The sequence below is a fragment of the Hemitrygon akajei genome, chromosome 5, assembly GCF_048418815.1.
Source record: "Hemitrygon akajei chromosome 5, sHemAka1.3, whole genome shotgun sequence".
Classification (NCBI taxonomy): Eukaryota; Metazoa; Chordata; class Chondrichthyes; order Myliobatiformes; family Dasyatidae; genus Hemitrygon; species Hemitrygon akajei.
This window is the reverse complement of record NC_133128.1, coordinates 32,098,857-32,126,259: the sequence shown is the minus strand read 5'-3', so window position 1 is coordinate 32,126,259 and position 27,403 is coordinate 32,098,857. Positions and strand designations below refer to the sequence as shown.

The 27,403-nt window shown below is 39.7% G+C and overlaps 2 protein-coding genes across 8 annotated transcripts in view; one reads left to right on the top strand and one right to left on the bottom strand.

Moving 5' to 3' along the window:
• cmss1 (cms1 ribosomal small subunit homolog) overlaps positions 1-27,403 on the bottom strand; it is a 290,453-nt gene that overhangs the window by 120,264 nt on the left and 142,786 nt on the right. For all 7 annotated transcript variants that reach the window (XM_073045151.1, XM_073045147.1, XM_073045150.1 and 4 more), the window contains one exon: positions 14,623-14,697. The gene's annotated coding sequence lies outside the window, so the exon portion shown is untranslated. The remainder of the gene's footprint in view (positions 1-14,622; positions 14,698-27,403) is intronic.
• The window catches only part of filip1l (filamin A interacting protein 1-like), a 216,541-nt gene that overhangs the window by 57,851 nt on the left and 131,287 nt on the right, over positions 1-27,403 (top strand). The window contains exons 2-4 of the mRNA XM_073045146.1: positions 13,825-14,094; positions 18,141-18,314; positions 19,674-19,852. Coding sequence (XP_072901247.1) covers positions 13,831-14,094; positions 18,141-18,314; positions 19,674-19,852 — 617 coding nt within the window. The 5' untranslated portion in view covers positions 13,825-13,830. The remainder of the gene's footprint in view (positions 1-13,824; positions 14,095-18,140; positions 18,315-19,673; positions 19,853-27,403) is intronic.

The following is a 27,403-nucleotide window of genomic DNA, read 5'->3' as shown; positions in this document are numbered from 1 at the left end:
TAATAATGGACGCTGTCTTTCTAAGGCACCGCTCCCTGAAGATGTCCTGGGTACTTTGTAGGCTAGTACCCAAGATGGAGCTGACTAGATTTACAACCTTCTACAGCTTCTTTTGGTCCTGTGCAGTAGCTCCTCCATACCAGACAGTGATGCAGCCTGTCAGAATGCTCTCCGTGATACATCTACAGAAGTTTTTGAGTGTATTTGTTGACATACCAAATCCCTTCAAACTCCTAATGAAGTATAACCACTGTCTTGCTGCTTCTTTATAACTACGTTGATATGTTGAGACCAGGTTAGATCCTCAGAGATCTTGACACCCAGGAACTTGAAACTGCTCACATGTCTGCCATTACACGTTTTGTTAATCTTAGCTTTTCAGAACATTAAAAATTGTTGACCTGAACAAAAATTATGGAATCTACACTTCATCAACAATTCATTTTTTGCCAAATTGTGATTAAGGACAATGCTACCAATGTTTTCTGCCTTATTCAATTAAATTAATATTTGAAACACCTGAACCTGTCCACAGCAATCACCCCTATATTCTCACTCATCGTTTTTGACCAGTAGGTTACAAATTTTGTTCAAAAAGGGAATATTTATTACAACTGTAATCTCTTCTTTGCTGTAACTTAGTCATTTTTTAAAAAACTTTTTTATTAGTTTTTCAAAACATTTTACAAATTAAAAACCCCAAATCCCAATGAGGAGCATTAATACAGTGCAAAGTTAAGCATACAATAACAATATGCTACAAAGGAAGAGAATTTAACAAAAAAGCACCTAAATTAAAGACAAGTAAGCTTAGTATCCTCCCCAAGCCCCACAGCACAAGATAAAAAACAACAACAACTCCAGACCGACCACAACACAGTATAAAGAGTATAAGTCCGGACAGTCAAACTCCCAGACTGTGAATACACTTAGCAACAGAGGATAATAATGCCTACTACCAGAAAAAAAAAGGGAGCTGAAAGCAAGGGACCGAAAAGAAGAAAAAAAAACCCTAGTCAAGAGGAAGGTTATGAAAGTACTCGATAAAAGGTCCCCAGACCTTATGGAACTTTAGATCCGAATTAAGAACTGAATAATGAATTTTTTCGAGGTCCAAGCAGGCCATAATGTCGTTAAGCCATTGCGCATGAGTGGGCGGGGCAACATCTCTCCATCTAAGGAGGATCAAGCGTCTCGCCAGGAGAGAGGCAAAGGATAGTATTCGGCATTTGGTCGGACCCAGACATAAATCTGTCTCGCCCCAAAAACCGAACAGAGCAATTAAGGGGTTAGGTTCTAGGTGCTGATTCAGAATACCCGATAATGTAGTGAAGACATCTTTCCAGAATTTCTCCAAGCTAGGACAGAACCAGTACATATGGATGAGAGAGGCCACGCCCCTCTTGCATTTATCACAGAGCGGGCTAATGCCAGGGTAGAATCGAGATAGTTTAGATTTAGACATATGGGCTCTGTGAACAATCTTAAACTGTAAAAGGCAATGGTGAGCACAAAGAGAGGTTGAGTTAACCGATTTGAGAACTGAGTCCCAGCTCTCCTCGGATAAGGAGATATTTAAAGCCTGCTCCCAGGCCATTTTAATTTTATCCACAGGGGCCCGTCGTAAGGCTGCTAGTTTATCTCGGATAATTGATATTAAACCTTTACCTAGTGGATTAATGGAAAGAAATAGGTCCATAGCATTTTTCGCAGGCCTTTCAGGAAAGTTAGAAATTAAAGGAGCAATAAAGTGTCGGATTTGGAGATATCTGAAAAAGTGAGCATTAGGCAGGTTGAACTTAACAGAGAGCTGCTGAAAAGAAGCGAAGCGATTATCAATGAAGAGATCTTCAAAATGTCTAATGCCCTTCCTGTACCAAACATGGAATGCTGAATCGTACGTAGTAGGTAAAAAAAGGTGTTTATGTGCGACAGGGCTAGAAACAGAAAACCCCTGGAAACCATAGCATTTCCTAAACTGAGCCCATATACGCAAAGTGTGTCTAACAAGAGGATTAGCTATTGATCTGGGCAGACTGTTAGGGAGTGCAGAGCCAAGAAGTGCAGATATAGATAATTCTTTAGTGGAGCTCAACTCCATTGCCACCCAGTTAGGGCACTCGGGTTGGCCGTGGAAGAAAGACCAGAAGGTAGCACAATGTATATTAGTTGCCCAATAATATAAGCGAAAGTTAGGTAAAGCCATGCCACCCTCTTTTTTAGATTTTTGGAGGTGGATTTTATTCATTCTAGAGCGCTTATTCTGCCACAGATCTGACAAAATAATAGAGTCTAAGGAATCAAAAAAAGATTTAGGAATAAAAATTGGGATAGATTGAAATAAGTATAAAAATTTGGGGAGAACATACATTTTAACAACATTAATACGACCTACCAAAGACATAGATAGAGGTGACCATTGTACCAGACTCTGTTTTATAGCATATGAAAGGTTGACAAAGTTTTCACGAAAGAGATCTTTAAACTTCCTTGTGACTGTAATTCCAAGATAAGTAAATTGATTATGGACTACTTTAAAAGGGAGATCACGAAATATTAGTTCTTGTGCTTCTTTATTAATTGGGAAAAGTTCACTTGTATGTAAATTAAGTTTATAGCCAGAGATCTGGCTAAACTGGTCAAGAAGTGAAAACATTAGAGGTAAGGATGTAGACGGATTTGAGAGAAAGAGTAATAAGTCATCAGCATAGAGAGAAACTTTATGCTGAACACCCCCTCTCCAAATCCCGGTCAATTCAGGACAGTTTCGAAATGCTATCGCCAGAGGTTCTATAGCCAAATCAAAGAGAAAGGGACTTAAGGGGCATCCCTGACGGGTGCCACGTTTGAGATTAAATACTTGGGATTTCTGAAAATTAGTTAAAACAGAAGCAGTAGGACACAGGTACAGCAATTGGATCCAAGAGATGAAACTTTGGCCGAGGTCAAATTTTTCTAAGACTGCAAAAAGGTAGTTCCACTCTATACGATCAAATGCTTTCTCCGCATCGAGGGAAATAACACATTCAGGAGTCCCAGTTGGAGCGGAGTATAAAATATTAAATAGACGCCGAATGTTAAAAAAAGGGAGACGGTTTTTAATAAAGCCTGTTTGGTCATCAGAGATAATGGAGGGAATAACGGTTTCTAATCTATGAGCCAACACTTTAGCTAAGATCTTTACATCAACATTAAGCAGAGAGATCGGCCTGTACGAGGAACACTCTGTTGGGTCTTTGCCCTTTTTTAGAAGAAGAATAATAGGTGCCTCATTGAAAGAGGGTGGCAATTTGCCGTAATTAAACGAGTCAGATAATACTGAAAGTAACTGAGGAGAAAGAAGTGAAGAAAATGATTTATAAAATTCTACAGGGAACCCATCAGGTCCAGGAGATTTAACTTAGTCATTTTTGTGTTCACAACTTTCACAATAACTAACCATGAGGATAGATAGTTGTGTAAGTCCAGAAGTACAACACATTATATTTCATTGGGCAGTAATCAGTTTTAAAGAACTTGCCAAATTTTTACTTCATTGAGATGATGAAATGAAAAACACCATATCATTCAAAGGTTATATGACCTAGCCCACCAGTTTATAACACAAAATGTATGCCTTCATATCTTACACTGTTTGTATTGAAGCCTAGCATTACAATAAGTAAAATATTCCTCAACTTTCTGCTGCAATGATGAATAGAAAGTCACCAAGCAATTGACTAATAACATTAGGGGCATTTAAGAGCCTCTTGGACAGGCACATGGATGAAAGAAAAATAAAGGGTTATGGGGTAGTGGGGGTTTAGTACTTTTTTAAAGGATTATATGGGTCAGCACAACATGGAGGGCTGAAGGGTCTGTACTGTGCTGTGATGTTCTATGGTTCTATGGTATCTATCTGAGCACTTTGTTCAAAATTTGGAACTACAATATAGATTGCAACAATTTTTCCAAGGTTCTTCACCAGCACCTACAAAGGCACAACTAGGGTAGCAGATAAATATGACCAGTAACAGCCACAGGTTCCCCAGAAAATCACACAGCAATCTGACATGGAAATACACCACCATTACTTCTTAATCATCACCGAGTCGAAATTCCAGAATTCTCTATTCAGTAACTCTGTGGAGTTACCTTAATAAAATCTGCAACAGTTCAGGGCAGCAAATCACCATGACCTTGTTAAGGCTGATTAGGGATGCACAATATATGCTGTGCTTTTATATGATGCCATATCCCCTAAATAAATAGAAAACAACAATATGTGCTTTGTTACATAATGAGGGTTGCTTTCGTAGAGCTTTGCCACGAAAACATTCACGGTGATCTGAGAAAGTGCAAGTCGCCTAGTACAGCCTGAACAGGAACTTTATGATTTAAAATACATGCATTTCCTGTGGTAAAAATAACCAGAGTCTAACTTTCACCATCCACATTTTGTTTATTGTTATCAAGTTCAATAAAGACAACTAAACAAGGTGAGGGAAATTAATGTCAGCTGTGCATGAAGTTATATGCACAGATTATTAAAAAGATGGAGAGAACTTACAGCGTCCTGTCATTGGAAAAAGAAGTAGCCAATTCTTTATGTTAATAATGTGGTGAGAAGTCTACATGTCATGGTAAAATTTTACAAGTTTCTGAGTTCATAGAAATGTTATCCAAAGCGTACAAGCCACACAGACTAACTGGTGCCTCTTGTTTTATAAATGGGAAAAGCTGGTATGTCGTGAAAGGAATAGAAGTTTATGTCTGAAAATGTACGGTGTGGTTTTTGATGTCAGGTGATTTACAAACAGGGTGGGGGGGTGGTTTCGGAAGGAAAAACTCTGTAAAATTCAGTACTCTCAAGAATTATCAAAATAATTACAGACACAGAAGAAATAACTTGGTTCTACAAACACCTTATATTCAATATTATAAAAATCGCATAAGTTAGAAATGTGAAACAAAACAGAAGATGCCAGTAAGGCTGAGCAGGTCATGAAGCATCTATGGAAAGAGAAACTCAACATTTCAGATGAAAGAATCTCATTATTACAAAGGGTCTTTGACATGAAACTTTAACTATGTTGCACCTCTCACCGATGCTGTCTGACCTGCCGCATGTTTCTGCCAATTTCTGATCTTTTATTCATTCTTTGGAAAAACAGCTCCAATATTATTATCCTGTTAAATTACCTTTGGAAAAAAGACAGCTCCAATCCATTAAGTTAAAAAAAAATAGTTTCAGCTGGTTATTACCATCAAAACATTCTTTCAATTTATAGTTACCCCTCCTATTTTCCTACCATCGGACATCACAAAAGTGTTCTGAAAGTTAGCGAAGAGACTACATCAACGGGTCAGTGTGAAGATGTTTAGAAATTGAAACAGCATTAAATAAGAAGAATGAAGTCAATTTCTCTATTTTACAAATCTAAAATAAATGAAAGCAGCCATGTATAAGAGGTCATGATCATTTATCTGGCTCAGTTTCCTCAAGCAATGGTAGTCTTCTATTCTTACTCAGTGACAGTGTCTTTGACAGATTATTTAATTTTGATCGTTAGATAGTTTTGCTTAATCTAGCTTCATCCATCACACATACTTGGAGCAGAGCAATGTAAACAGCATTCAATAATAGGAAACAGGTCCATGTTTTTCCATTCTGGAACACAAGACTAAAACCAATTGCAGCTCACAACTGATGGTCGCTGAAATGTAATAACACCACATATCAGGAGATTAAACCTCAAGCCTTTCATGGTTAGTGGCTCAGAAATTAAACCTGTTATGGTATTTTAGGTTCTCTCTCAGAAAAGGGCTCGGTTTACTTTGATAGTCTATGAATAGGCTACCTAAGTTAAGGAGATAGTATAAATTGGAACCAAGCTATTCAAAGTCAAATAAACTTGATCCTGTGAGCTTTATTTGAAGGTATGTATTAATTGTCAGCCATTTTTAAGGCTGAGACATTGATGTTTAAATTTTCCTTATTAAGTTTATATTTTGGAAGTAAATCTCAGTCACAAATTTGTGGCCTGTCTGAAACCATCAGAGAATGATTTCATGGACAGTCAGGAAGGACGCCAAGATTACTGCTAGGAAACAGAAATTATAAATGCTTCCAGTACTCAGAAGAGAACTCTGCATTCATGTAGAGATCATGCAAGTTCTCATTTTAGGAATAGTTTCTTCATCAGATCTGAGAGAGGGTCAAAATATGCAACATCAAAAAGCTGATGATCAATGACTATCAACATTTTCGTTTCAGATTTCAGGACAATTTGCCTCACACTACTGAAAACATCTCATTTCTGAAGAGAGCTAAGTAAATCCATGGCTAAAGTAAAATCAGCAATGCCAGCGAATTATTCTGAACTATTTAATATACTTAAATGGCAATTTGCAGTTTGAACAACAAACTATTAGTGTTGAAGTCAAGGAAGATCATGTGTAGCCACATGATAAAACCTCAAAACCAAAATACAGTACAAGAAATGTTTGTTCATCTCATAAACTTAGTATAAATTAACCATATGCTGGCCAGGTAAAAGTACAGTCCAGTTCAGAGAAAATAATGGCTCAACTATGAATGACTTCAGATGCTCCACCCAGAATAGGGTAAAGATTTAAAACATTAAAATCTAAAATAATCTGCAGTGACATTTCACTCTAGAAGCTGCAGATCTGTAAAGTCACAGACATCCCTTAAATTGGTTTACCACCTTAAGTTCTTTAGACAATTGCTCCTGGTGAAATAAGAAAGCTCTCAAAACAAAGATGCTGAACTTAGAATGGAAACAGTAATATGAAAATTTTATTAACTCTGCACAAACAGAATACAGCACAGATGCCACCATGCAAGTTATGATGTAAACCAGCACAAACTAAGGCATGTTGTTCTGGAGCATTTAAATCAAACGCATAATATATATATATATATATATGTGCCAGGGATTTAGATTTTCTTAAAAAAGGAAATGGATAAGCAAGCACAAAAGCAATAAATCTAAAGGAACTGAAAATGCTTAATTCTCTCTTCATTCCTATATATTTAATGGCTGCCTTATAAAACTGGTTTTCTCATTAATGGATTGCATGCCATGAACAAAACTTCCTTTCAGAAAATCTATATGCTTAAAAATGATGTCACTTTTAAATACCCTGAACTGCAAAGCAATTGCACATGTGAATAACCACAGACCAGGGCCTACAGCTACCGTAAATTCCAAAATACAAGCTGCTGCTCAATTTTACAATCAAATCTTTCAAATAAAACATCAGCCCAGATTTCTGTCAGTAGTAAGCTGACAGTGCTCACTGCTGACTTCACTAACAAAATCAGTTGCTTTCAACTATCCTCTGATATGAATTCTGACAAAATGCTGGGAAGTTTTCCATGGCAAGGCTATGAATATTATTGTGTAAATCAAACATGTTAGGGATATCACTGCTTAGAAATTTTTTTAAAAACTAAATTAATATAAAATGCATGAAAGAAATAGTCCAAATAGTCTTGGAAAGAATTTTACCATTCCTTTAAACTGTGACAAATGCTTAAATTAACTAAGCTCATCTTAGCTATTCCCTTCTATTAAAATTGAAGGAAAATGTGTCTGTACCTCCTCGAACCTGGTACAAGACCTTTGGGTAAGTTCCCTCTATAAGCAGTGGGCAGTTATCCCAAGATCTTGCTTCCTCATTAAATTCTGTGCAGAATCCAGCACTGGAATGCAGCTTGCAAGGATGTGGCTAATCATTACAGCAGCTTCCAGATTTCCACATTCAAAGGCATCTGTGCGGAAATCCTAAAGATGCTGTAGTTTTGCTGAAAAATGACAAACAACACCAATGGTTTCAGCAGCATTACTCCTGTAAAATTGCAGTAATAACAACCCTTGACTTAGTGTTGGCAACAGGAGTCATGAATGTTTAAAGACTAATGTAACAAAAGTGAACACGAGTCCCACTGAATCAGAAAAAGGGAATTCAATTATGAGGAACAACTAAATGGCAGGGGTATTAAGCAAATATTTTGACCTGTCTTCACAGAATAAGACATGAAAAACTTTTTTTTAAAATCCTACGTAAGCCAGGCCCTAAATAAAGTGAGGAACTGAAAACAAAGTTATCAGAGAAGAAGTAGAAAATGAACTAATGAGACAACATGCTGACAAACCTACTGGACGTAATGCCCTGTATCTAGGATTCTTAGTGATGCTACAAAGATAGAGAATGCTTTGGCTGTCATCTAAAAATAAGTGCCAAGATTCTAAGAGCTAAAGCACTAAGGGAAAAGAAAACAGATACTTCAATATAAAAGTTTAAGAATAAAAAGAGAACGTAAAGCCAGCCAATTAGACAATCAGTTGTCAAGAAAAGATGGAACCATTACTGGTCACAAAACACTTAGAAAAGTGTAAAATTAATAGCTAGAGCGAATATCATTTTACAAAAGGGAAATCGTGCTCAAATACTCTTTTGGAGTTCTTGGAATATACAACTATAGATAAGAGACAGCCAGTGGATGCTATGCATTTGAATTTACAAAATAACTTCAACAAGATGCTACCACAAGGGCACATAATGTCAAATATAATAAATTAGCATGGTCTATAACTGATAGAAAACAGCAAAACATTTAATTTGTCACTTTTAGGTTGAGAAAAGGAGGAATTTCTTCTCAGAAGTTGTGAATTTGTTGAATTTTCAGTCCCTGAGAATTTTATTGCCTAGTTTAGTTATGACTGGGATTGTTAGATTTTTGATTTACAGTGGAATAATGGGTTATGGGATTGGGAAAGAAAGTTAAGGACAATGTTTCAAATCAGCCTCAATCTTAATGAATGGTAGAACAGGGTCAAGGAGCAGTATGGTATCCTGCAGCTCCAATTTCCAATTTCAAATAAGTAAATGTCTCTATTAACAGCAAACCATGGAATTTCATGTGGGAGTATTCAATATTTATTGCCTTACATTGCTAGTTGCAATTTCTTGGGCCATAATTATAGGCACTATAAAATATAACAATCAGCATGGATAAAAGCAAAACAGCAGATGTTTTTGAATTTCCAAAAGACATTCAATAAGGTGCACATAAAAGTAAATGCACAAGATTACAATACATGGGGTTAGGGGTTTATTGGTGTGCATTGTGCAGTGGCTACCTAATACAAGAAACAGAAATCAAAAGGTTAACTAAAGATTAGAATCAGTGGCAGTCTGCAGACATCAATGCTAGGTCCACAATATATGGTCTATCCACTGAGTTGACTCATTTCCCAAAACTAGGTCCTTTAGTTGGACTCTCCACGTACTGTTTCAAGAACATCTCTTGGATGTACTGAAAAATATCCTGCTCCATCTAAGCTTTTATGATAACAGTGATAAGTTTGCTGTTCCTGAAACTTCCCATAGTCTGACTGCACATCTGTTCCTCCATAAGTTGGTGACAATTGGGGGCCTCTAGTATAATCTCATCAACATGATTGCACCTTTCTTATTTCTGAGCTCTACCTAAACTGACTCTGTTGATGGGTCCTCCATTAGGTTATCTCTGAGTACTGCTATGACATTCTCCCTTATCATTAGTGCACACCTCCTTCTCTGTTCCCTCCCTATCACATCTAAAACAATAATAGTCAGGGATGTAGAACCGTGAAATCTGCTCATCACACAACCATATCTCTGTAATGGTGACAAGATTGTAACCCAGGGCGCTAAGTTCATCCTCTTTACCCACAATGCTCCTAGTGTTGAACTAAACTCATTTCAGCCCATCAGTCCCATCATGTTTAGAGCCTATCCCTTGCTGTCTTTACTTTCAATCTTAATTTGTTATGGCATCCTTCTTGTTCTCACCTCTTCATTCCCATCCTCCACCACTCTGGTTTAAACCTCCTGTGTAGCACTAGCAAACCTCCTGGCTTATTGGTTCCCTTCCAGTTCAGATGGAAACTTTCTTGTTTCTATAAGATGCACCTGCTCTAGAATAGAGGCCAACGATCCATAAATCTGAGCCCATGTGACACAGGGTCAGTATGCAGACTCTACAGGTAGGCTAATGGGATGTGGACCTTTTAGAGTCCATGCTTCATTGCAGGAAGCAGGTAGTATAAAATTAGGGAAATTTTGATGCACGTTTACAGAGTGCACTTCTTAACCCACTTCTGGAGTATTTTGTACTGTTCTGTTCTCCAAATTCAGCGTTTCCATTAGGATGAGTAGCAATCTGTACTGAAAGATTGGAACTGGTGAACTAAGTTAGTAAAAAACCTAATATACATGTGTTGTGTCATATGTTTCTTTTCGACGCCTGACATTATTTGATCTTAATAATTTAGTCCTGCTAGTCATTTACAGGTAAGGTTTTTTTGAATAAAGCAGCAGCTAAACTCTAGTGTGCCATATGAATTTCATTATCTCCATCGACATTTATTCTCAGAACTTTCAAAACTGCTTCCATTTAATGTTGCCCAGTTCTTTTCTCGAAGGAGCTGGTGAACTCTTCATTTAGCTCCTTTGTGCAAGTCTGAGCAAAAGGTTTAGAAGAAGAGCACCTTAACTGCTAGGCTTGTTAGACCTCAAACATCAAATGACAAGATGCAATACTAGATAGATAGATAGATAGATAGATAGATAGATAGATACTTTATTCATCCCCATGGGGAAATTCAACTTTTTTTTCCAATGTCCCATACACTTGTTGTAGCAAAACTAATAACATACAATACTTAACTCAGTAAAAAAATATGATATGCATCTAAATCACTATCTCAAACAGCATTAATAATAGCTTTTAAAAAAAGTTCTTAAGTCCTGGCAGTTGAATTGTAAAGCCTAATGGCATTGGGGAGTATTGACCTCTTCATCCTGTCAGAGGAGCATCGATAGTAACCTGTCGCTGAAACTGCTTCTCTGTCTCTGGATGGTGCTATGTAGAGGATGTTCAGAGTTTTCCATAATTGACCGTAGCATACTCAGCGCCCTTCGCTCAGCTACCGATGTTAAACTCTCCAGTACTTTGCCTGATGTTAATGCAAATCTATGCAAATAGAAGTTTGCGTAGATACAGCATGTCATCTAAAACTTTGACTAATTTCTATAGATGCATAGTGGAGAGCATCCTGACTGGTTACATCGTAGTCTGGTTTGGAAACAGCAATGTCCAGGAATGGAAAAGTCTATAGAAAGTGGTGAATACAGCTCTTTCCATCACAGGAAAACTCTCCCCACCAATGAGCACATTTACAGCGAGTGTTGTCGCAAGAAAGCAGCATCCATCATCAAGGACCCTCACTATCCAGGCCATGCTCTCCTTTCTCTATTAGCATCAGGCAGGAAGTACAGAAGCCTCAGGCCCCACACCACCAGGTTCCGGAAGAGTTATAATCCTACAACCATAATGCTCCTGAGTCAGTGTGGGTAGCTTTACTCACAAAAACGCTAAACTGATTCCACAACGTATCGATTCACTTTCAAAGACTCTACAATTCATACTCTCAGTATTATTTATTTACTTATGTTTTTTAATTGTACAATTTGTTCTCATTCACACATCGGTTGTTTGTCAGTTATTGCTTATGTAGAGTTTTTTCATAAATCTTACTGTATTTATTTTCTTGTAAATGCAAGAAAGTGAATTTCAAGGCAGTGTATGGTGTACTTTACAAAGTACATGTACATACTTCGATAATAAATTTACTTTGACTATATCTTTCTGTTCAATAAACTTTAAGACTGCTGAAATCTAAGGTAAGTGAAAACACAGAAAAGTTGTCCCTTGTACACACTCAGATATACTCAAATTCCTGCTGGTTCTATTGTACATGAATTCACAACACCCATAGATAAATTAAACAAATTTCATACAAGTTGTGGTTTATAGACAAATGCAGTAAAATTTCAAAAAAGAAATTGATTTTATATGTAATTATGAGATCAAGACCCTAGAAGGGTATGTGGGCTAACAGTGACTAGACCTCAGGCACTTAAAAAGCAATTTAAAATATGGACTTATTAAAATAGTTACTAAGAGCACTTAATTTTTAAATATCATATAGGTTAAAAGTATTGAGCAAAGTCAAAAATGAAATAAAAATCATTTATCTACACAATATTTTTTCTCCCCATCACACAGCTGCTACTCTCTGTGTGGAAGAAGTTGCCCTTCAGATCCCCTAAAATTTTTCCTCTCTCATTTTAAATCTATGTACTCCTCTACCCTGGGACAAAGGCTACAATCATTCACCTTAACTGTGCCTTGTAATTTTATATATCTCTATAACAACATCCTTCAGTCTTCTACACTCCAGGGCAAAGAATTCCAATCTATCCAGTCTCTCCTTAATCCACTTGCTATGTTTTAGTCAAACCTTGGGCTGTTATATTCCAAATCAATCTGACATTTAGTTAAATGCCTTGTGCAAGTGCATGCTCATTACAGTATATTCATCAATCTGCGTCATAAAATTCAATTCAGTTAGTTTGACAGTTTCCATTCACAAATTTACACCAATTAACCTGTTTCTCTTGAAATGATTTGCACTTCATCTCAAGAATTTTCTTCAGATAATTTCTCCACTTTTATTGTTAGGCTTACTCTGTGTCTGTCTTACTCTTTTTTAAAGTGATATCAAATTTAATGTTTGGCAGCATGTTACATCCCTTGGCATCATGCTGGAGCCAAAAGTGCTAGAATATAATAGTCAAACCCTGTGCTGTTCTCTTCATTGCATGGACTGTTCAGCAGTCTAGAACTAATTTTATCCTTGGTCTTGTGACTTTAAAGACATTGGATCCATACTATGTTTTCTCTCTCCATCTTTAAATACTTTGAACACAACATTTCTAATGTCTGCAAAATATTTTTATTCTCTTTTATAACAATGCTAATTGCCACTGCCTTTCCCTGTTCCATCTATCCACTTGCCAAGGTTCATTCCCATTCTTTGTCTTTTTGCCTTCCGACAATTCTGATTACAACAATACTCTTAAAATTGGCACCTAAAATGGACGGAATATAGATTAAAATCAGCAAAAATCAGAACAATGTATTTTTATCCTAACATTATATTTAATAAAAAAGTTTCTCTAGAAATGATTATATCTCTCCTGCAATAATATGTGAAATAACTGGTAAATCTTTTTTGAAGAAACAAAGACTTTATTTTGGAAGGATGAGGTGAAAGCAAAATAAAAACTTCAAATTGATCCTTGTATAACCATATAACAATTACAGCACGGAAACAGGCCATCTTGGCCTTTCTAGTCCGTGCCGAACGCTTACTCTCACCTAGTCCCACCCACCTGCACTCAGCCCATAACCCTCCATTCCTTTCCTGTCCATATACCTATCCAATCTTTTTTTTTAAATGACAAAATCGAACCTGCCTCTACCACTTCTACCAGAAGCTCATTCCACACAGCTACCACTCTCTGAGTAAAGAAGTTCCTCCTCATGTTACCCCTAAACTTTTGCCCCTTAACTCTCAACTCAAATGTGTGAAGACTTTATGTTGTGAAAGCTCAAGGAATTTAATAACTTGTGAATACCATTTAGTGATTACGATGTCACAAAATTTGCCATCCAATCTTCATGTTCTTGAAGACATCCTATTAATTTCTCATCAATATTTTTGATGAAATATAATGAAAATAGATCTCAAAGCTTTCAGATGATTTGTAGTGGTCACAAACATCCTTGTTTTTTTTTTCTTTTCGAATTAATGCTTTTAAAATACTAAAATATTTAATGATCTTACACTTACACTGCTATTTTTAGTGAGAGTTCAGATCCTGCTTCATCCAAAAATATAGCTGTCTTTTAAACTATTGTAGTTGGAAATGCGTTCAAGAAGCAACAGTCTGGAAAGCTCACCCAAGATTAAAAGATTGCATCAAAGAGTGAGGTCACGTCATCAAAATTCTGAGAAGGACGAACTGTACTCAAGAGATAGTAAGATAAACAATCGAAGGGAAAGGGACTACATGGAAGAGACAGGAACTGTTTTGAGAAACCACAAAACAAGGGCTTCATCCAAGAAGCATGAAGATCTTTCTCGAGATGACCTGTTGTTTCTGCTCAGTGTGCTTGAAGGTGAATTGGAGGTCAGTAATCTCCATTACCTATAATGTTTTAAAGGGTTTAAGCCAAGAATACATGTTTTACTTGTCGCAGATCTGAGTAAATTATTTTTAAAATAAATGTTGCACTTGGTACAGAAAAAACTTGAGTAATCCATTCATGATGGGGAAATCAAGATAGTCTGATTTCTGATTGGTGTCCTCCCTTTCCATTCACAAAGGCCCTGATTCCCACCCTTCCTCTCAGCTTATCTACAGCACTGGAAAGTGTAGCATCAAAAACTCCAGCTTGAGGTATTAATGGAAATTGAATCAATTGGCCAGAAAGTCTTCCAGTCAGGCACCATCAAAATTCTGAGAGCACCAGATTATCAATTTTACCAGTGGTTTTTACAGTAATTTCTCAAAATGTTTAAGTCAAAAGAGCAAAGCTCAAGCAGCTTACCTTAACATCTAAAAGAATATTATTTTTAATCTGAATACTCACATTTATATTCATATTCATACATCTAAGCACATATATCAGCTGGAATTTTGGAAATTAAATCTCACCTGATACTGTCAAAAATTCTTGAACTGTTATCAGTAGAAAGCTTCCCTTCACAAGACTAATTGTGATGGTCAATCCTGCACAAAAGAACATGTACTTTACTCACTGGATGATAATGTTCACAGTAGTTCATTATTGCTACAATGATGTATTGACAGACAAAAGAATTAACAGCTTAAAAGGGCAATAGAAAATAAAAATCAACAAATTGCATATAACAACTTAAGAATATTATAACTATCTTTTTGACAGAGGTTATTAATTATCATTAATTTAAACACATTAAAACCACATAGTTTTGATGGAAAAGCATTTCTGTAGTTTCAAAAGGCATATTTCAATAGGACAAAATAATTTGGAACAATGTTATGCAATTCAAACATTAAAAAATACTTTAATGTGAAATAACTAAATGGTTCTTCCCACCAATAATTGTTGTACACAAACCCCATTTCAATCTCTTACCATTCTAAATCTCTATTTTTCATCCTTTTTCATGTGAATTCAACAGATTTATTAATTGCTCTGTAGCTATGTCTCATTTCTCAAGCAATTCTCATCTAAGAGCACAGTCATGAGTTATTTTGCCAGGGTCTGAATTTGCCAGTTACTGATTTCAGTATGATTTTATTTTGCATATTCTTTTCTGATCAATTGCTGTCAATTTGTGTCTATGAATTAAAGCTACAATTTACACAAAAAACCCTCTCTTACAGAAATATTGTTTTCAGGTGACAGAATCAGAAATTCCTCATCCTAAGAATAAGAGTGTGGTGGCATAGTGTGGGGAATAAAGACATTTTTAAAAAGCTAACACTCTGAAAAATGATGGCTTCAATTTATTACTTACACCACAATGTAACATCACCTTTGTTACAGACTAATCAATTTTATTTTGTAACTACAGGATAACATTAAACTCAAAATTGGATTGTTAAGTAACATAAAATAAGAAAAAAACATAGCTTCTGTACACATTTACAATGATATAACTCATATTAATATCATTAAATATGATCACTGTTTCTTTGTATTACAATGGGAGAGAATTTATTTTTCTACGAGCAAGCTCAATCCCAAATCATAAAAAACCTAAGAATATCTTCACTGAGCCATAGCCATAGAAAAATATAGCACAGAAACAAGCCTTTTGGTTCATGTAGTTCATGCCAAACTATTTAAACTGCCTACTCCAATCTACCTGCACTGGGACCATAGCCCTCTATTCTCCTACCATCCATGTATCTATCCAAAATTCTTTTAAACATTGAAACCAAGCTTGCATGCATCACTTGTCCTGGCAGTTCATTCCAAACTCTCACGATCCTTTAAGTTTTTCACGTTTCACCCTTAACCCATGACCTCTGGTTGTAATCCCACCCAACCTCAGCTGGAAAATCCTGCTTACATTTTCTCTAATTATACCCCTTGTCATTTTGTATACCTCGATCAAATCTCTTTTCAATCTTCTATGTTCCAAGGAATTAACTCCTAACCTATTCAATTTTTCCTTATAACTCAGGTCCTCTAGAACTGGCAACATCCTTGTATATTTTCTCTGAACTCTTTCAACCTTATTTACACCTTTCCTCTAGGTAGGTGACCAAAACTGCCCATAATTCTCCAAATTAGGCCTCACCAATGCCTTATACAACTTCTACGTAGCATCCCATCTCCTGTACTCAATAATTTTATTTATGAAGACCAATATGCCAAAAGCTTTCTTAACAACTTTATCTACCTGTGATGCCATTTATAACAAATTAAGGAACTGTATTCCCAGATCCTTTTTCTCTACTACACTCCTCAGTGCCTGTTATTGTTCACTGCGTAAAACTTACCTTAATTTGGTCCTACCGAAGCGCAACACCACACACTTGTCTGCATTAAAATCTATCTGCCAATTTTCAGCCCATTTTTCCAGCTGCAGGCCATGATAGCCTTCTTCGCTACCAACTACACCCCAAACTTGGTGTCATCTGCAACTTTGCTGATCCAGTTAACCACATTATCCTCCAGATTGTTGATATAGATGACAAACAACAACATACCCAGCACCCATCCATGCAGCTCTCCCCTAGCCACAGGCCTCCAGTCAGAGAGACAACCACTCTCTGGCTTCTCCCACAAAGCCAATGTGTAATCTCATTTACTACCTCATCTTGAATGCCAAGCGACTGAATTGTCTTAACCAACTTCCTATGCGGGACCTTGTCAAATGCCTCACTAAAGTCCACGAAGACAACATCCACTGCCTTGTCTTCATCAACTTTCCTGGTAACTTACTCGAAAAACTCTGTAAGATTGGTTAGACGTGACCTATCATGCACAAAGCCACGATGTCTATGCTTAATCAGTCCATGTCTAACCAAGTACCTGTACTTCTATATCCGATCTCTCAGAATACCTTGCATTAACTTTCCCACTACTGATGTCAGGCTCACCAGCCAATAGTTTCCTGATTTATTTTTTGAACAGCGGAACAACATTAGTTATCTCCCAATCCTCTGATACCTCACCTGTTGCTAAGGATGATTTAAATGTCTCTGCTAGAACCCTGGTAATTTCTGCACAAGTCTCCCACAAGGTCTGACGAAACACCATGTCAAGCCCTGGGGATTTACCCACCCAAATATGTCTCATGACAGCAAAAACCTCCTCCTCCCCTGTAATCTGTCTAGGGTCCATGAAGTTGACACCACTTCGTCTCACTTCTATAGACTCTGTGCCCATCTCCTGAGTAAATACAGATGTGAAAACTTAATTTAAGATCTCCATCATTTCTTCTGACTCCACAAACAGATTACCATTCTGATCTCCCAGACAACCAATTTTGCTCCTTGCAATCCTTTTGCTCTTAACATTTCTGTCGAATTTCTTTGCATTTTCCTTCACCTTGTCTGCAAGAGCAACCTCATGTCTTCTTTTAACCATCCTGATTTCTTTCTTAAGTGTTCTCTTGCATAAGTGCTCCATTTGTTCCTACCGCTATGTACCTCTTTAGCTTTTCTTAACCAGGGCTTGAAGACCAAGCTTCCCTATACCTGTTATTGTTACATTTTATTCTGACAGGCACATACAAGCTCTGTACTCTCAAAATTTCCTTTTGAAGGCCTCCCACTTACCAGGCACACTTTTACCAGAAAACAGCTTGTCCCAATCCACCCTTGCCAAATCCCATCTGATACCATCAAAATTGGCCTTTCTCCAATTTAGAATCTTAGCCCATGGACCAGGCCTATTGTTTTGCATATTTACTTTGAAACTAATGGCATTGTGATCACTAGATGCAAAGTGTTCCCCTACACAAACTTCTGTCATCTGCCCTGGCTTGTTGTGACTTCTATGTACTGATTAAGGAAACTTTCCTGAACACATTTGACAGACTCTATCCCATCTAGTCCTGTTACGGTATTGAAGTCCCAGTCAGTATGTGCGAAGTTAAAATCACCTTCAATTGACAGTATTCACCATAAATTAGCAGCTAACCCTGTATATTTCTGGTGGATTTATTTTTTAGGCTCGAGATGAAGTCATAACTGTACTAAAAGCAGAAAAAATTGACTTAGCACTTCTAGAAGCACAGTATGGGTTTGTTATGCCAACAAAGGTACTACAAGCTCTCCAAAGAGATTCCATCCAAGCAAAAACCAATTCACTTCAGGAGGATATCTATGAAAAACCAATGGTTGAGGTATGTGGTTTATGCATGCAAACTGCACTTTTTCCTGGAGAACTCAAATGAATCGGCAAATTATAAATGAATGGCAAGAACTTCCACTATTATAAAATTTAATGTAAAACTTTTTTATCCTTCTCTCTTCTCCGTCCCTCTCCTGCAATCAAAAAAAGGAAAGCATTTGAAACCCAACAAGGCACCATGGGTTTCATGCCTTTAAGATTATTGTTTACATTGGCAAATCCCATGAACCTTTGGCCTAAGAACTGCATGTAGTAGAAAATGGAAGTCTAGTACTCCATCCACAGGGACACAAATAAAAGTAAATACTATTCCATCAAATGGTATTGTCTGTCAGTCAATCACAATCAATCTAGCCTCAAACAGAATTCCAAAGCTAGACCACCCTAAATACTTCAGTACAATGACTAGCTACAGATTATTTTTACAAGGTTAGTCTTGGTGCATATTACCATGTACTTGGTTATAATCTCCTCTCTTTCCTTGAGGGGAATAACATCTGTGAATGCTGGCAGCCCTTCTGTACCTCTCCTTAACAGTTATTCATCATGTATGAGCTGAGTAAATTCTGTTGGCTATTTGACCAAAGGGGAATACTACAGCCAGCTTTAATAATGACTCTGTATGACAGGAATTACATCATTATGGATGAAAAACTGGGCCACCATAGCCCTCCACAGCACTGGAGTTAAAATTTCTTTTATAGAAAGTTATGGTTGACAAATGAATAAAGACAAGCAGCAAAATGAATCAGGGATTTATGGCAGTAAGAGTAGACAAACATATTCCAGACAAAATTAATTTCATAAGAATCTTTCATTTAATTTGTCATATCAATAAACATCAATTAAAAACAAGTTTCACAACAACACCACCAAAAAGATATTCAGTCTCCGCCAAGATTAGTTGATCTTCCTCAGCTTTTCATTATAATGACTGCTCATTATATATGCACAGAATACTTTTGCTTACTCGTACGTGATTAGTGCACATTACGATGTGGTTGTTAACAGCTCCCTTAAATGGAACAGTGTCAATGGTACAGTCACCTTGCCTCAATAGTTACTTCTTATGTATAAACCAAGTCTTCTGCTGTTGACTGTTAGTCCAAAACAATATTACAACCAGTCCTAGTAAAATCCTAGTGTGACTAACACATACAACCTCATGTAAGTGTTCTTTGTAGAGGAAACAGGATCATAAACTTGCTTTCTCCTTTGATTGATATAGTTATAAAATGTTGCAAATAAAACTTTTAACGACACTTGAGCTTCATAATGACATTTTTCACTAGTTATACTTGTAATTAATGACTTCAAGGTACATAATCACACTTTTTTTTCCTAACTGAAGCTTGACAAACTGGTTGAAAAACAGAAAGAAACTCACAGGCGGATGTTAGAGCAACTTCTCCTGGTAGAAAGATCTCACAAACAGACAGTAGATGATTTGGAAGATGAGAAAAAGAAGCATGTGGAATACATGGAAAAGAGTGATGAATTCACCAACCTCCTTGAACAAGAGCGTGAACGGTAAGTTAGCAAAAATGTATTCTGAACTCCATTGATATGCGTCCCTGATGAGTAGTGAAATTTCAGCATCAACATGTACTGGGAACCATTGCAGTACTTAATTCTAGCAGAAAATGTATATGATGCTTTGTAATATTTATATTTGTTATTGTAAATCTCTCCCGGATTACATTTGAGACACCTTTAATCCTTTGTCAATGTCGCATGCAATTTGGAGAACAAGGATCCTACTGAGCGTTAAATGCTTTTGTTCTGAAAATTCTAGCAAAACTAGATATGACTTCAATGTAATTCAAATCCTGGGACATGAATAGAAGTGTGGTAGAAATTCTGTTAGACATAGAAATTCTTCACTTGGCAAGCTATTCTCACAAATGCATAGCTCTATTAAACACAAAGTACACTGCAGATGCTGTGGTCAAATCAACACGTACAAACAAGCTGGATGAACTCAGCAGGTCGGGCAGCATCTGTTGAAAGGAGCAGTCAACGTTTTAGGCCGAGACCCTTCGTCAGGCACAGCTCTATTCCTTTAGAACTGCTCAAAAACAAGATAAATTCTGTGTTCAGTCTTTGCAGCTGATTAGTGATTGAAATTTATGAACAGGAAAACAATTATATTAAATTTGGTCTGCACAAATATTTTCAAATAAACACTGAGTCCACCAGATTGAAACTCAATGCAGTAGAACACCGATAATCCACTATCCAACTATTTAGAAATTCCAATAGTTTGGCACATTACTCACTGATTACAGGTTCCCACATACACTTTAAACTCAGCAGAGCCCTAGCTTCCTATCCACATTCTGTTTGCACACAGGGGTGCTCATACACATGTTCCCTCTCACACACCAGGCAGAAGTGTTCATGTTCTCTCTAACACAACAGGCCCTAGTGTCCATGCTCCCTCTTACACACCAGGCCCTAGTGTCCATGCTCCCTCTTACACACCAGGCATTAGTGTCCATGTTCCCTCTTACACACCAGGCACTAGTGTCCATGCTCCCTCTTACACACCAGGCCCTAGTGTCCATGCTCCCTCTGACACACCAGGCCCTAGTGTCCATGCTCCCTCTGACACACCAGGCACTAGTGTCCATGCTCCCTCTTACACACCAGGCCCTAGTGTCCATGCTCCCTCTTACACACCAGGCACTAGTGTCCTTGTTCCCTCTGACACACCAGGCACTAGTGTCCTTGTTCCCTCTGACACACCAGGCACTAGTGTCCACGCTCCCTCTTACACACCAGGCACTAGTGTCCATGCTCCCTCTGACACACCAGGCACTAGTGTCCTTGTTCCCTCTGACACACCAGGCACTAGTGTCCATGTTCCCTCTCACACACCAGGCACTAGTGTCCATGTTCCCATTGACACACAAGGCACTAGTGTCCATGTTCCCTCTTACACACCAGGCACTAGTGTCCACGCTCCCTCTTACACACCAGGCACTAGTGTCCATGCTCCCTCTTACACACCAGGCCCTAGTGTCCATGCTCCCTCTTACACACCAGGCACTAGTGTCCATGCTCCCTCTCACACACCAGGCACTAGTGTCCATGTTTCCTCTGACACACAAGGCACTAGTCCATGCTCCCTCTTACACACCAGGCACTAGTGTCCATGTTTCCTCTGACACACAAGGCACTAGTCCATGCTCCCTCTTACACACCAGGCACTAGTGTCCACGCTCCCTCTTACACACCGTGTCCATGTTCCCTCTGACACACCAGGCACTAGTGTCGTTGCTCCCTCTGACACACCAGGCACTAGTGTCCATGCTCCCTCTGACACACCAGGCACTAGTGTCCATGTTCCCTCTGACACAACAGGCACTAGTGTCCTTGTTCCCTCTGACACACCAGGCACTAGTGTCGATGTTCCCTCTTACACACCAGGCACTAGTGTCCATGTTCCCTCTGACACACCAGGCAGAAGTGTTCATGTTCCCTCTGACACACCAGGCACTAGTGTCCATGTTCCCTCTTACACACCAGGCACTAGTGTCGATGTTCCCTCTGACACACCAGGCACTAGTGTCCATGCTCCCTCTTACACACCAGGCACTAGTGTCCATGCTCCCTCTGACACACCAGGCACTAGTGTCGATGTTCCCTCTGACACACCAGGCACTAGTGTCCATGTTCCCTCTTACACACCAGGCCCTAGTGTCCACGATCCCTCTGACACACCAGGCACTAGTGTCCACGCTCCCTCTTACACACCAGGCACTAGTGTCCATGCTCCCTCTGACACACCAGGCACTAGTGTCGATGTTCCCTCTGACACACCAGGCACTAGTGTCCATGTTCCCTCTTACACAACAGGCACTAGTGTCCATGTTCCCTCTTACACACCAGGCACTAGTGTCCATGTTCCCTCTTACACAACAGGCACTAGTGTCCATGTTCCCTCTTACACACCAGGCACTAGTGTCCATGTTCCCTCTTACACACCAGGCACTAGTGTCCATGTTCCCTCTGACACACCAGGCAGAAGTGTTCATGTTCCCTCTGACACACCAGGCACTAGTGTCCATGTTCCCTCTTACACACCAGGCACTAGTGTCGATGTTCCCTCTGACACACCAGGCACTAGTGTCCATGCTCCCTCTTACACACCAGGCACTAGTGTCCATGCTCCCTCTTACACACCAGGCACTAGTGTCCATGCTCCCTCTGACACACCAGGCCCTAGTGTCCACGTTCCCTCTGACACACCAGGCACTAGTGTCCACGATCCCTCTGACACACCAGGCACTAGTGTCCATGTTCCCTCTGACACACCAGGCACTAGTGTCCACGATCCCTCTGACACACCAGGCACTAGTGTCCATGTTCCCTCTGACACACCAGGCACTAGTGTCCACGATCCCTCTGACACACCAGGCACTAGTGTCCACGATCCCTCTGACACACCAGGCCCTAGTGTCCATGTTCCCTCTGACACACCAGGCACTAGTGTCCACGATCCCTCTGACACACCAGGCACTAGTGTCCACGATCCCTCTGACACACCAGGCCCTAGTGTCCACGTTCCCTCTGACACACCAGGCACTAGTGTCCACGATCCCTCTGACACACCAGGCACTAGTGTCCACGATCCCTCTGACACACCAGGCACTAGTGTCCACGCTCCCTCTTACACACCAGGCACTAGTGTCGATGTTCCCTCTGACACACCAGGCACTAGTGTCCATGTTCCCTCTGACACACCAGGCACTAGTGTCCACGATCCCTCTGACACACCAGGCACTAGTGTCCACGCTCCCTCTTACACACCAGGCCCTAGTGTCCACGATCCCTCTGACACACCAGGCACTAGTGTCCACGCTCCCTCTGACACACCAGGCACTAGTGTCGATGTTCCCTCTGACACACCAGGCACTAGTGTCGATGTTCCCTCTCACACACCAGGCACTAGTGTCCATGTTCCCTCTCACACACCAGGCACTAGTGTCCATGCTCCCTCTGACACACCAGGCACTAGTGTCCATGTTCCCTCTGACACACCAGGCACTAGTGTCCATGTTCCCTCTGACACACCAGGCACTAGTGTCCATGCTCCCTCTGACACACCAGGCACTAGTGTCCATGCTCCCTCTTACACACAAGGCACTAGTGTCCATGCTCCCTCTTACACACCAGGCACTAGTGTCGATGTTCCCTCTGACACACCAGGCACTAGTGTCCATGTTCCCTCTCACACACCAGGCACTAGTGTCCATGTTCCCTCTCACACACCAGGCACTAGTGTCCATGCTCCCTCTGACACACCAGGCACTAGTGTCCATGTTCCCTCTGACACACCAGGCACTAGTGTCCATGCTCCCTCTGACACACCAGGCACTAGTGTCCATGCTCCCTCTGACACACCAGGCACTAGTGTCCATGTTCCCTCTGACACACCAGGCACTAGTGTCCATGCTCCCTCTTACACACCAGGCACTAGTGTCCATGCTCCCTCTGACACACCGGGCACTAGTGTCGATGTTCCCTCTGACACACCAGGCACTAGTGTCCATGTTCCCTCTTACACACCAGGCACTAGTGTCCATGCTCCCTCTGACACACCAGGCACTAGTGTCCATGCTCCCTCTTACACACCAGGCACTAGTGTCGATGTTCCCTCTGACACACCAGGCACTAGTGTCCATGTTCCCTCTTACACACCAGGCACTAGTGTCCATGCTCCCTCTGACACACCAGGCACTAGTGTCGATGTTCCCTCTGACACACCAGGCACTAGTGTCCATGCTCCCTCTGACACACCAGGCACTAGTGTCCATGTTCCCTCTGACACACCAGGCACTAGTGTCCATGTTCCCTCTGACACACCAGGCACTAGTGTCCATGTTCCCTCTGACACACCAGGCACTAGTGTCCATGTTCCCTCTGACACACCAGGCACTAGTGTCCATGCTCCCTCTGACACACCAGGCACTAGTGTCCATATTTTCTATCCTCCCTTTAAACCTATCAATCCATTGGAAAATTTATTATTTGAATATATAACATCTTAGACAGGTAAATGAAAAGCATGTTCCAAGTTCCAATAATCTAACATTCTAACATACAATAATCCATAAAATCTGCAGAGAATTGTAAAATTAGTCAGCTCTATCATGGGCACTAGCCTCCATAGTACCCAGGACATCTTCAAGGAGCAGAGCCTGAAAAAGGCAGTGTCCATCTTTAAGGACCCCATCACCCCAAATATGCACTCTTCTCATTGTTACCATCAGGTAAGAGGTACAGAATCCTGAAGGCAAACACTCAATGATTGAGGAACAGTTTCTTCCCCTCTGCTATCTGAATGGACATTGAGCCCATGAACCCTACCTCACTACTTCTTACTTTCATTTTTTTTGGCACTACTTATTTAACTATTTAATATAAATATACATGTACAGTAATTCACATTACTTTTTCGCTATAATATCACATATTGCATTGTACTACTACCACAACATTACAACATTTCATGACATAAGCCGGTGATATTAGTGCTGATTCTGACTCATTTGTGAGCATGCTGGATTAAGAGTATTACTGTATTCACAAATTTCAGAATAAATGTTTGCAACCGAATTTCCAAAATGAACCAGCTGAGCGTGACAATCATATTACTGTAACTGAAATAAGCAATATATGATTGTTGATTATATTTGCCATCACTTCAGGGCAAAAATAAACATAATTACATTTAATTAGCGTTTTCATGTGTCTACCTGAATTCAAAACTAAGGAAGTTTACTATTAACTTTGAAGGCTGAAGGTCAATTAAAGCATAACATGTAATTTCTTAAAAATCAAGATATTTGTTACTAAACTGTTCAATTTGCAAGTTAAAATTTTACATTACATAACTTTTAAGCACAGGATCTGATTGACAGGACATGAAATGAAATTGATTTCATTAAAAATGAATTTTTAATGTCATTTCCAGAACAATAAATAATTGTTATCCCAGATCTGATTCAGTACATAAAAAACAGACTAAGATAAAAAACACAATAATAAAAATAATAACTATAAATAAATAAGATAGCTTATATAGTTAGATTTATTATACATCCATAAGATGGTGCTAGGGTCTGTACATAAGGTGTCTCTGACAGGAAATGATAATATAGTGGTGATGGACAGCCTGGTAGGGTGAGTTAGTGGGTGGAGGTGTTGATAAGCCATACTGCTTGGGGAAAGTAACTGTTTTTGAGTCTGGTGGTTGTGCTATGCATGCCCTGTAGCCTCCTCCTTGAAGGCAGTGGGACCAACAATCCATGAGCAGCACGGGTAGGATCCTTCATGATATTATAGACAATAGACAATAGGTGTAGAAGTAGACCATTCGGCCCTTTGAGCCTGCACCGCCATTTTGAGATCATGGCTGATCATCTACTATCAATACCCGGTTCCTGCCTTGTCCCCATATCCCTTGATTCCCCTATCCATAAGATACCCATCTAGCTCCTTCTTGAAAGCATCCAGAGAATTGGCCTCCACTACCTTCCGAGGCAGTGCATTCCAGACCCCCACAACTCTCTGGGAGAAGAAGTTCTTCCTTAACTCTGTCCTAAATGACCTACCCCTTATTCTCAAACCATGCCCTCTGGTACTGGACTCTCCCAGCATCTGGAACATATTTCCTGCCTCTATCTTGTCTAATCCCTTAATAATCTTATATGTTTCAATCAGATCCCCTCTCAATCTCCTTAATTCCAGTGTGTACAAGCCCAGTCTCTCTAACCTCTCTGCGTAAGACAGTCCAGACATCCCAGGAATTAACCTCGTGAATCTACGCTGCACTTCCTCTACAGCCAGGATGTCCTTCCTTAACCCTGGAGACCAAAACTGTACACAATACTCCACAATACTGTACAAATGCAAGAGAATTTCCTTGCTCTTGTACTCAATTCCCTTTGTAATAAAGGCCAACATTCCATTAGCCTTCTTCACTGCCTGCTGCACTTGCTCATTCACCTTCAGTGACTGATGAACAAGGACTCCTAGATCTCTTTGTATTTCTCCCTTACCTAACTCTACACCATTCAGATAATAATCTGCCTTCCTGTTCTTACTCCCAAAGTGGATAACCTCACACTTATTCACATTAAACGTCATCTGCCAAGTATCTGCCCACTCACCCAGCCTATCCAAGTCACCCTGAATTCTCCTAACATCCTCATCACATGTCACACTGCCGCCCAGCTTAGTATCATCAGCAAACTTGCTGATGTTATTCTCAATGCCTTCATCTAAATCGTTGACGTAAATTGTAAACAGCTGTGGTCCCAATACCGAGCCCTGTGGCATCCCGCTAGTCACCACCTGCCATTCCGAGAAACACCCATTCACCGCTAATATTGCAGGCCTTTGTTCAGCATATTTCTGCATTTGTGCTCTTGATGGCGGGCAGGCTGGTGCATGCCCAGTGATGCACTGGGCAATTTTGACTACCTGCTGTAATGCCTTTCTGTCAGCTGCGGTGCAAGTTTTCATACCATGCAGTAATGCAGCATATTAGGATGCTCTCTACTGAGCATCTGTAGAAGGTCGAGAGTATAGATGTGCATAGTCCAGCTCTCCTCTGCCTGTGAGCAGCTTTGATTGTGTAGGATGTTCTCTGGGATCATGAAAGACTGCGTGAGATGTCTCCCAGGAGTTTGAAACTGCTCACAGGTTCCACTGCTGTGCCACCAACATAAAGAGCAGTCAAACAGTGCAAGTTCTCCTGATGTGAATAACCATCTCCTTCATCTTGCTGACATTGAGGAAGAGATTAACTGCCTGGCACCAGGCCTTGAGCTCTTTCACTTCCTCTCTGTAGACAGTCTCATCATTGTTGGTAATAAGCCCCAACAGGGTCGTGCCGTCGCAAACTTGACAATGAGATTACTGATTCTGGCTCTGTGGCTCAGAAGGGAAGGGAATAGAAGAGAAGAGCGGTAGTGACAGGGGATTCATAGTTAGAGGAGCAGGCGGAAGATTCTGTGGGCATGAAAGAGACACATGGATGTGTTGCTTGCCAGGTGCCAGAATCAGGAA